The sequence below is a fragment of the Nannobrachium achirus genome (assembly GCF_963921795.1).
Source record: "Nannobrachium achirus genome assembly, chromosome: 2".
Classification (NCBI taxonomy): Eukaryota; Metazoa; Chordata; class Actinopteri; order Myctophiformes; family Myctophidae; genus Nannobrachium; species Nannobrachium achirus.
The window spans coordinates 78,922,452-78,934,750 of record NC_137811.1 but is presented as its reverse complement, the minus strand read 5'-3'; the positions used below and the strand labels follow the sequence as shown (position 1 = coordinate 78,934,750).

At 40.9% G+C, this 12,299-nt stretch overlaps 1 protein-coding gene across 3 annotated transcripts in view; it reads right to left on the bottom strand.

Annotated features, from left to right (window-relative positions):
• Positions 1 to 10,972, bottom strand: part of LOC308303827 (transmembrane protein 79-like) — an 18,689-nt gene extending 7,717 nt beyond the window's left edge. For 2 of the 3 annotated variants that reach the window (XM_080748324.1, XM_080748326.1), the window contains exons 1-5: positions 10,903 to 10,972; positions 7,828 to 8,255; positions 6,894 to 7,000; positions 3,567 to 3,809; positions 851 to 1,059 (exon numbers count right to left, since the gene is read on the bottom strand). In XM_080748324.1, coding sequence (XP_080604450.1) covers positions 851 to 1,059; positions 3,567 to 3,809; positions 6,894 to 7,000; positions 7,828 to 7,935 — 667 coding nt within the window. In that variant the 5' untranslated portion in view covers positions 7,936 to 8,255; positions 10,903 to 10,972. Of the gene's footprint in view, positions 1 to 850; positions 1,060 to 3,566; positions 3,810 to 6,893; positions 7,001 to 7,827; positions 8,256 to 10,636; positions 10,663 to 10,902 lie in introns of those variants that run through there. The other variant, XM_080748325.1, reaches the window with a different exon arrangement.
• Between the last annotated feature and the right edge of the window lie 1,327 nt (positions 10,973 to 12,299).

The following is a 12,299-nucleotide window of genomic DNA, read 5'->3' as shown; positions in this document are numbered from 1 at the left end:
GTAGGTGGGGGCCACATGTGGCCCCCGGGCCGCCAGTTGACCATGCATGTTCTACACCAATCAGTACAGTTGGTCCTCAACATGGCCGCTGTAGGACTACAACATGGCCGCTGTAGGACTACAACATGGCCGCTGTAGGACTACAAATGCAACCCATGAACTCTTGATATCATCAATGTAGGACTACAAATGCAACCCATGAACTATTGATATTATCAATGCCATAATGTAGAAACACAATTACATGTTTGTTTAATAATCAAAACCTACAAAGTAAAAGTACATTTGCATTTGCCTCTGACCTAAAGAACTTTCCAAATTAAATATGACATCTATTGAAAAATAAGACCAGACGTTGACAAAGACGCATTCGTTCTTAGTGTTGGTCCTTAAAGGAGATATAGTAAACTTTTTCTTGAAAAACGGATGCTAAAATAAAAATTATATTTCGAAAATATTTTATAAAAAAGTAAGGTTCATATACCGTATGTGTTCCTATTAAAAAATGACCACAAAAAGCGTGAAATAATGATAAAATAATCATTTTGGCCATTGTCAGACCGACACTTTGTTTACATTCTAGTCTATAGACTAGTATGTAAACAACGTGTCGGCCCTACAATGAAAAAGTTGTACTTACGGATATTATTGATATTTCACTAATATTAGTATTAACTAGTATTACTGATACTTTTACTTTAGTAAAACATGAGCACTTCTTACATTACTGTAACACACACACACACACACACACACACACACACACACACACACACACACACACACACACACACACACACACACACACACACACACACACACACACACACACACACACACTCTCTCTTACATCTGGAGGCCTCTCCCTCCAGAGGCCAGTCGTTGTAGAATCCTTCATTTCCCAGCATGCCGTTGGGTCCCAGGAAAGGACTCTTCTCTGCCTCCAACTCCCAGAATGCTTCACTCTCCCTGGGGGAGGCGGGGTCACAGCCGGGCGAGGTCAGGATGGTCACCGCGGGGTTAAAAACCTGAGCTGCCTTGTCTGGTAGACGATTCTCTCTGTTCATTAAATTATGGTAATTAATGGTAATTTATGGTAATTACATGCATATAAACACCTGAGCTGCCTTGTCTGGTAGACGATTCTCTCTGTTCATTAAATGATGGTAATTAATGGTAATTTATTGTAATTTATGGTAATTATATGCATATAAACACCTGAGCTGCCTTGTCTGGTAGACCATTCTCTCTGTTAATTAATGATAATTTATGTTAATTATATGCATTTATGACAACTAAACACTTGAACTAAAGTAGAAATAGGATTTAATGTAAGGACACTGACCTGTCTCCCTCCATAATAATAATAATTAATATTATCCATGTCATAAGATCTTTACATGTCATAAGATCTTTATATCTATCTATAAATGCGACAAATCTCTGTCTGTCTGTCTGTTTGTTTGTTTGTAATCCGCGTATCTCGAGAACCGTTCGTCCCACCGGCTTCAGATTCGGCACGTGCGTTCCCCGCCGCAGCGCGGAGTGCAGTGCCGGGCCTCGACCCGACCCGACTCGCGGTTTTCCGAAACCGGCGCGAAACGTTCGGAATCTCCTTATGCGGAGCTGATTGTTGACATCAGGCTGTTCCGGAGGAAATCGGCGCAAGCGCTGAGTCATTGTGACATCACTTCATAAAAGGCTCTGACATCACGTACGCCACATGAGTCAACACAAAATCTCTGTGAATGTGTATGTATGTATGTAATCCGCGTATCTCGAGAACCCTTCTTCCCACCGGCACGCGCGTTCTCCAGATATGGGCATAAAGTCTGACATCAGAGTTTTCTGCAACCGGTACTGTGTGTGCAGAGATCTTCATATATGGGCATAAGTGGACAAAGACAAACAGATGGTCAAAACGGGTCCTATGACAACAGGTATATTGGGGTTTGCATTAAAGGGTGGGGCATTCATGGGGTTTGCATTAAAGGGTGGGGCATTCATTCCCTATTTCAAATTCGGCACATGCGTTCCCCACCGCAGCAGGTAGTGCAGTGCTCGGCCTCGACCCGACCCGACCCGATACACGATTTTCTGGAACCAGCACGAAAGGTTCGGATTCTGATGTCTGACATCAGGATTTTCCGGAACTGGCACTGTGTCTGCATAGATCTCCATTTATGGGCATAAAATGGATGCAGACAGACAAATACAGATATCTCCATATATGAGCATAAATGGACACAGGCAAACAGATGGTCAAAGATCTCCATATATGGGCATAAAGTGGACGCAGACAGACAGATACAGATATCTCCATATATGGGCATAAATGGACACAGGCAAACAGATGGTCAAAACGGGTCCTATGACAACAGGTATAATGGGGTTTGCATTAAGTTTGTCTCCTCCTCCATCTGTTTGTCTGTGTCCCTTTATTCCCATTATGGAGATCTCTGTATCTGTCTGTGCCTCCGACTGTGTTGCAGACACAGTGCCGGTTCCCCCTTTAATGCAAACCCCATTATACCTGTTGTCATAGGACCCGTTTTGACCATCTGTTTGAAAAAGCGACAGAAATCTCATATATGGGCATAAAATGGACGCAGATAAACAGATATCTCCATATATGGCATATATGGGCATACAATGGATGCAGAATCACAAAGATCTCCATATACGGGCATAAAAGGGACACAGACAGACAGATACAGAGATCTCCATATATGGGCATAAAATGGACGCAGATAGACAGATATCTCCATATATGGGCATATATGGGCATAAAATGGACCCAGAACTATAACTGCAGTGATCTCCATATATGGACATAAAATGGACACCGACAGACAGACAGATACAGATATCTCCATATATGGGCATAAATGGACACAGGCAGACAAATGGTCAAAACGGGTCCTATGAAAACAGGTATAATGGGGTTTGCATTAAAGGGCGGGGCATTCATTCCCTATTTACATTGTTCCGAGTTGGCCAGGTCGCCGACTAGACGCTGGGCCGCCCCAGCTTCTAGTAATAATAATTAATATTATCCATGTCATAAGATCTTTACATAATAATAATAATTAATATTATCCATGTCATAAGATCTTTACATAATAATAATGAATTAATATTATCCATGTCATAAGATCTTTATATAATAATAATAATTAATATTATCCATGTCATAAGATCTTTATATAATAATAATAATTAATATTATCCATGTCATAAGATCTTTACATAATAATAATGAATTAATATTATCCATGTCATAAGATCTTTATATAATAATAATTAATATTATCCATGTCATAAGATCTTTATATAATAATAATAATTAATATTATGCATGTCATAAGATCTTTATATAATAATAATAATTAATATTATCCATGTCATAAGATCTTTACATAATAATAATAATAATAATGTATTAATATTATCCATGTCATAAGATCTTTATATAATAATAATTAATATTATCCATGTCATAAGATCTTTACATAATAATAATAATTAATATTATGCATGTCATAAGACCTTATAAGGACACTGACCTGTCTTCCTCCACCTCGATCTCCACTTCCTCCTTGTCTGCTTGTCTCCTCCTCCTGAGCTCTGGCTCCTCCTCCTCCCAGAGCCCCGCCCCTGTGCTCCCATTGGCTCCTGCTCCAGAGTGGGAGGAGCCTAGCTCTCTGGCTCCCCCTAGCTCTCTCTGGCTCTCGGTGCGACTGGCCCCTCCCCCTCCCTCAGAGAGCAGGCTCCGCCTCTCTGCCTCAAGCCCCTCCCCCTGAGGAGTCCTATACAGATGACATCATAATATCATATTATTATTATTATTACCCTTATTATTGCGACTGTCAGGGGGCAGTTACTATGAAAAGGTGCAGGTCCGTCACACTTTGCTGTCACACTTAACCTGACTCCGCCAGATGGTGGCAGCAGTGCGTACATTCCTACTTTACCATCTGAACGCACTCAGGGAGAGTGGATATCATCGTAGACATAGAAAGGTAGACGCCTCCTTCGGCTAGGGGGCGCTAAATGCATTGAGCACCTAACGGAATCTTCATCACTTCCGTGTTCATTGTTTCTGCGTGCCTCACACATAGGGAAGTTGCCAGGCCAATCAGAGGCAGGTGGGGGCGGGTCTTTACGTAAGCAGCCTGTAAGAACAGCTGAGCAGCACAACATCGGAACTGGCTCTGTTGAATTGAGGTCCTTGGATAAGTCCCGGAAAAGTCGTCACTTTGACTGACAGCGTTCCCTTAGTTTTTCCCGGAAGTCTGGACTAGAACTTTTGCACATCGCTCCAATTAACTGCAGAGGCGACCGAGGCATCTAGCTCTTTATATCTGTGGATATCATCAGAATGTCCCAGTCCGGACCAATCATCTTGCTCTTTATATCTGTGGATATCATCAGAATGTCCCAGTCCGGACCAATCAGCGGCAGCTACGGGCGGGCTCTATTACCTATACGTCACAGAGCTTCCTCGATACGTCAATAACGTCATGCAGACAGGCCAATATTAGTGGCTGGAGTGGTTGTCTATCACAGTCCCAGACTGTGATAGACAGACGGCCCCATCCAATCACCTGCTAAAGAAGTTGAAAAAATGGCCCGCCCCTTACATCGATGTTGACCAAGCAATTCCAGATGGTAAAAGTAGGGCGGTATATGCAGTATACGCACTGCTTCCACCATCTGGCAGAGTCAGGTTATGTCACACTTACTCTGGCATACTTTTGCCTAGCAACGTGATTTCAACTTTAAACGACTTTGAACTTTTTCCGGCCAATAGGGACGAGCTGTGATTGTTGAGGACTGCCCCATCTGTCTTCTATAAAGACAGGTCTGTCACACTTTGCTGTCACACTAGTGTAATAGGTGTAATAGGTGTAATAGTGTAATAGGTGTAATAGGTGTAATAGGTGTAATAGTGTAATAGGTGTAATAGGGTAATAGGTGTAATAGGTGTAATAGGTGTAATAGTGTAATAAGTGTAATAAGTGTAATAGTGTAATAGTGTAATAGGTGTAATAGGTGTAACAGTGTAATAGGTGTAATAGGGTAATGGGTGTAATAGGTGTAATAGGTGTAATAGGTGTAATAGTGTAATAGGTGTAATAGGTGTAATAGGTGTAATAGTGTAATAGTGTAATAGGTGTAATAGTGTAATAGTGTAATAGGGTAATAGGTGTAATAGGTGTAATAGGGTAATAGTGTAATAGGGTAATAGTGTAATAGTGTAATAGTGTAATAGGGTAATAGTGTAATAGGGTAATAGGGTAATAGGGTAATAGGTGTAATAGGTGTAATAGTGTAATAGGTGTAATAGGTGTAATAGGTGTAATAGTTGTAATGGTGTAATGGTGTAATAGGTGTAATAGGTGTAATAGTGTAATAGTTGTAATAGTGTAATGGTGTAATGGGTGTAATAGTGTAATAGTGTAATAGTGTAATAGGTGTAATAGGTGTAATAGTGTAATAGGTGTAATAGGGTAATAGTGTAATAGTGTAATAGTGTAATAGGTGTAATAGGTGTAATAGTGTAATAGTGTAATAGGTGTAATAGTGTAATAGTGTAATAGGTTAAGTCTGTTGTTTCCGTGCACCCTGGCGGTCCCTACTCGTCCTTAGGGCGTCTTACTGGTTGTACAGATTAAAGGAGAATTTCATCAATTCTTTCAACCATAATTGGTCTTCACTAAACTTATAATATTACTGTCCTTACCTGTCCTAAGATACTGTATGTGCATCGCTTTATAAAATACATGTATTCAAAGACTTGCACACATTTTGCAAGATCTTTCAAAAATAGCAATAATGGTTAAGTGGTTCAAATGTAAGTATTATACACTGTTCCTACAAGATGCTCCTTCCTTGGCTACAGTACTGTTCTGTTATACATATACACTGTTATACATATACACTGTTATACATATACACTGTTATACATATACACTGTTATACTTATACACTGTTATACATATACACTGTTACACTGTTATACATATACACTGTTATACACAGTATTATACACTGTTCCTACAAGATGCTCCTTCCTGCTACAAAGGCAGATACAAAAGGCCAGTAAAGGGAAGGGCCTGCCTTTGTACTGTTGGCCAGTTCTTTGAGGAGAATAAACTTGACCTATTCACCATATTCCTGGCCATTATATGAAGGCTGCCATTTTCCTTTTACAGAGGGCGCTGGAGCATTTTTATTTGTGTGCTGCTTCATAAACATCTTTTCACTTCCTCCCAAGTAAGGAAGTGACATGGAATTGTCTGTTGCCAGATTTTGCCAAAGAAATAAGCCCAACAGAAGCAACTACAGTAGGCTACTACTTTACATTCACATTTGAAAATAGCAGATCAGCAAGCTCACAATGTGTCACATTGCGACACATTGTGAGCTTGTATATTTGCTATTTAAAGGATATTGAGGGAAAACATTTTTTTTGAATATTCTTGAAATATTTTAACAACATAAATCTGTGTGGAGGTCCCTGGCACCACATATTTTCAGATGGGGTCTGCGACTGTGGACAAATATGTAATCTGGGTCCTTGATATGAAAGGATTTGGGAACCACTGGTTTAAAAAATATTAGAACGTAAGCCCAATAAGCAACAATTTTTTTAGAGACACAAATTGCTTATTATAAGCAGACATGGTACATACAGAGCCCAGAACGCCAACTACTGACACTTTAATGCAAGGACAACAGGAAACCAAATGATGTTTCTCAGCCTCCGCCTCTTTCAGGATATGAACAGGAAGCCGGGGGCGGGGCCAGGAATAACGTGAATAAAGATCTGGTATAACATACTGGTCTCGCCCACAATAATAATAAATATGTATTTTTAGTTTGTTCACCTGTCACTCTTCTTGTTGTGCAGCAGAGGTTCTCTCTCTGTGTTTCTGTCCTCCGGCCAGCAGAGGGTGCTGGGCTCCTGGTGAGCCGACGTCACCATCTTCTCCTCCTGGTGTTTCACAAGGAAGTTATTTTAGAAGGAATGGAAACACGTGACCACTGGGCATGCATCATGTAGCTCAGCATGGGTGCCAGAACTCGCACCGGAAGTACGATAAAATACATGTCAGTGAAGCAACCGCAGTTTTCCCAGTGACCCTGAGCGCAACGGTGGGGGCCGATGGGCAATAGGCTTCCCACACTCCCGCGCCCCCACCGTTGCGCTCAGGGTCGTTGGGAAAACCGTGGTCGCGTCAGTGAATGGAGCCGGCTTGATCAGCTCATGAACAAACCTGGAACAAAAACTATTTATTAACTACTGAGACCTTTGTCATCTAATCTGTTCAGGAATATAAAAGAAGACATACCAAAGGTATTTTTACAATCACTTGCTTTTCGATGTGCACAGTACATAATGAAATAATAATAATAACGGTAAATAATAATCGTTTCTGTCTCCGAAGTCTCGCAAGATTTGGTACCCAGACAGGAAACGGTGGATAGTCTTGCGATACTTGGCACGTTTAGAAACATACTTTTTGCTCTTTAGAGTGCTATAAAATGACACAGTGCACACATCGAAAATCCACACAGCACAAAAAAATGAGTGACATGCCTTCTTTTATTTTCCTGAGCCGAGTATGTTATAAAGGTCTCACTTTTTCATAAATAGTGTTTGTTCATGAACTTCATGAGCTGCTGGGAGGCTGCTCCACAGTCAGTTTGGCACCCATGGTGCGACCAATCTGCCAGTTGGAACTGCGAGATAGCGAAAGGGGCGTGGCTGTCTTTACCTCTTATTTACCTTGGTTCTAGAATTAGAAAGGCTGTCCCTACCTCCTGGTGTTTCATCTTCATGGTGGAGGCGGAGTCTTCCTCCCAGGGGGCGGGGCTCTGCGGCTCGGCGGCCATGTTGCTTTTGGACCAGTCCAGGAAGTCTGACATGTTCCGCTGCCACCTCGTTAACTGCTCGTTAAATGCTTGTTAACTGCTCGTTAACTGCTCGTTAACTGCTCGTTAAACGCTTGTTAACTGCTCGTTAAATGCTTGTTAACTGCTCGTTAAATGCTTGTTAACTGCTCGCTAACTGCTCGTTAAACGCTTGTTAACTGCTCGTTAAACGCTTGTTAACTGCTCGTTAAACGCTTGTTAACTGCCTTGACAACAGGCTGGTTAACGGGCTGGTTAAGCTAGTAAAGTGTTGGCGTTAGCTGGAAGCAGAACAGGAGTCCGTTACGTGGACAGATTGGTTGATCTTCTGAATCCTGCAGGGAATAAAATTATATTGTTATACTTTAGTTCAGGGGTCTTCAACAGGGGGTCCGAGACCCCTAGGGGGTCCTCAGAGTTACTACAGGGGGTCCTCTAAACCTTTTTCTATTAACCACTTGCCAAAAATAGCCGATCTACAAGCTCACAACGCCTCGCACTGTGAGGCGTTGTGAGCTTGTAGATCGGCTATTTTTGGCAAAGAGGTTTGGTGTAGAGGGGAAAGAGCAGACTAAGTACAGTGAAAGGTCAAAATTATCAAGTATTGACGGTTCAACTGGTTAAATATCTGAAAACACAAATTGACATGAATCCAAAATACACTGATGATTGTGCTGTCAAACAATGAAACTATATGGAATCTATGAACAGGTTGTGGGGGTCCCTACTTCATCTCTCTCTCAACTAAGGGGTCCCTGCTTCATCTCTCTCTCAACTAAGGGGTCCCTGCTTCATCTCTCTCTCAACTAAGGGATCCCTGCTTCATCTCTCTCTCAACTAAGGGGTCCCTGCTTCATCTCTCTCTTAGCTAAGGGGTCCCTGCTTCATCTCTCTCTCAACTAAGGGGTCCCTGCTTCATCTCTCTCTCAACTAAGGGGTCCCTGCTTCATCTCTCTCTCAGCTAAGGGGTCCCTGCTTCATCTCTCTCTCAACTAAGGGGTCCCTGCTTCATCTCTCTCTCAGCTAAGGGGTCCCTGCTTCATCTCTCTCTCAACTAAGGGGTCCCTGCTTCATCTCTCTCTCAACTAAGGGGTCCTTGGCCTGAAAACGTTGAAGACCCCTGCTTTAGTTCATTAGTTAGTTATAACTTAAAAGTTATTTAAATCCAATGCAAATCAGCATCACAGTTATTCTATTTAGAAACCAGCTATGTTGTAACTATTCACCTTTCAGGAAATAAAAACCTGTTTTCAGAACGACACCGTCTCATGAAAGTTGATATGGTGACTTTATGCAGTGTCCGAAAGTTGAATGTGTTCTTTTATATTATCATCACTTTACCCACATACAGCTCAATGAAGTTAGGAGGTTTTATATTATCATCACTTTACCCACATACAGCTCAATGGAGTTAGGAGGTTTTATATTATCATCACTTTACCCACATACAGCTCAATGGAGTTAGGAGGTTTTATATTATCATCACAAATACAGCTCAATTTAACACGGTTACTGAAGAAACACTCTATAGCAATGATTACTGTCACAATATAGAGCTATTTAACACTGTTACTGAACACTCTATAGCAATGATTACTGTCACAATATAGAGCTATTTAACACTGTTACTGAACACTCTATAGCAATGATTACTGTCACAATATAGAGCTGTTTAACACTGTTACTGAACACTCTATTGCAATGATTACTGTCACAATATAGAGCTGTTTAACACTGTTACTGAACACTCTATTGCAATGATTACTGTCACAATATAGAGCTATTTAACACTGTTACTGAACACTCTATAGCAATGATTACTGTCACAATATAGAGCTGTTTAACACTGTTACTGAACACTCTATAGCAATGATTACTGTCACAATATAGAGCTGTTTAACACTGTTACTGAACACTCTATTGCAATGATTACTGTCACAATATAGAGCTGTTTAACACTGTTACTGAACACTCTATAGCAATGATTACTGTCACAATATAGAGCTGTTTAACACTGTTACTGAACACTCTATACTATAGCAATGATTACTGTCACAATATAGAGCTGTTTAACACTGTTACTAAACACTCTATAGCAATGATTACTGTCACAATATAGAGCTATTTAACACTGTTACTGAACACTCTATAGCAATGATTACTGTCACAATATAGAGCTATTTAACACTGTTACTGAACACTCTATAGCAATGATTACTGTCACAATATAGAGCTATTTAACACTGTTACTGAACACTCTATAGCAATGATTACTGTCACAATATAGAGCTGTTTAACACTGTTACTGAACACTCTATAGCAATGATTACTGTCACAATATAGAGCTGTTTTACTGTGTCCATTAAACATAACTTCATTAAGGGACACTCATTCATTTAAAATAGTAGTTTCTACTACTCTCTCTCCTAACGTCACCATCACGCAAACGCACACGCACGCACGCACGCACACACACACACACACACACACACACACACACACACACACACACACACACACACACACACACACACACACGGTATTCTCTATATTTCTCAATGGCATCGAGAGAAACATGTTTTAATGTGTAACTTTTCAGGAGTTTGAAGTTTGTCATAAAGGAATTTAAAGCACCTTTCACCGTCCTAATCTAACATTAAACATTAAACTATTAAACTCCTAATCTAACATTAAAACAGACTAAAGTTAAACTGACCCGAAAAACCTGATCTTTCCTCCGTGGCTTCGCACACAAACAGCGAAAACAGCAGATCTACAAGCTCACAACGCCTCATGAACGCGACGCGCTGTGAGCTTGTAGATCTGCTGTTTGTCTGCTTTAGAAAATGTTTTTGGGCGTTTTTTTTTTGTCTCTTCCTGTTCGTTGTGAAAACAAACCTTTAAATAAAAGCAACGCTCTGAAAGTAAACAACAGGAGATTCATTAATGTTGTGATTAAAGGTTTAATCAATTAAATCTTACCTTGTTCTTTTAACCCTTTGTTTTCCTGACGCTTTTATTTTATTTCTGTTTTTAATGTTGTGAAACCCGGTGGGCGGGGCTTAGACACACAGGTGTGGTGACGTCATCAGGTAGAACAATGATGACGTCTTAAAGGGGAAGTCAGCAGCAAGCCTTAAAGGGACAGTACAGCCCTATAACTATCACTAAACTGTTTAAATTCAGTCATTCAAACCAAGGACTTTACACACAAATAATGATAATAATAATAAAAAAATAAAAAATAAAGGAACATAGCTGAGCTACAAGCACAGAGAGCTTGCAGATCTGCTATTTTTCCTGTGCAAGAAACTGGCATGGAAGTACATGCCAGTTGTATGATTGATTGATTGCATACTTTATTCCGTGTATTACAGATTAGACATTAATAACACAATACTTTATTAGTCATAAATGTAAACAGAGGTACAGTCAGACATTAAGACTAAAAGGATAACAATACTTTATTAGTCATTAATGTAAACAGAGGTACACAGTCAGACAGACATCTATACTATAATTTTGCGAATGTCTGAGTGAGTGTCTGTCTGTCTGTCTCAGCGTTTCTCCTCGGTGGCTGGAGCAATTGATCTGAAATCGCATCACCATTAGCATATGAACACACCTGACATAACTGCTGTGAAGCCCGTTTGTCACTTTCACAAATCGTATGCTGTATATTAGCATTTTTATGGTGTATCTATATCTATTTAGCCTACAGTACCTTTTGTGACCACACATGTTAAGGGAGGGGCGCTGTTGTTCAGGCCATTAGCACAATCACACACAAACCCCCACACACACACACACACACACACACACACACACGGAGGGGGGGGGGGGGGGGGGGGGAGTGTGTGTGTGTGTGTGTGCAGGCGGGCGGGCGGGGGGGGGGGGGGGGGGGGGGGGGGGTTCTGGCCCTGTTACAGATGTTGTCCAAAAATCATGCAGATCGGTACACAGTATCTCTGTAGCCGTTAAATGGAACGGGTATTTCTTACATTGATGCTCCTACATATTAGCATGCAAGCACCAGTTAAAGTTACTTTCCATCCCTCATATACTGTGTGCACAGTGCACATCCCATAACCCACACACTGCACATCATTTCGGAGCTCATATCTTTGAACGGGTAAGGGCTAGTCAAACATAATTTTCCGAATGTCTGTCTGTCTGTCTGAGTGAGTGTCTGTCTGTCTGTCACAGCGTTTCTCCTCAGTGGCTGGAGCAATTGATCTGAAATCGCATCACCATTAGCATATGAACACACCTGACATAACTGTGAAGCCCGTTTGTCACTTTCACAAATTGTATGCTGTATATTAGCATTTTTATGGTGTATCTACTATCTATTCTGCATCTAGCTTGAGGCACGTCTA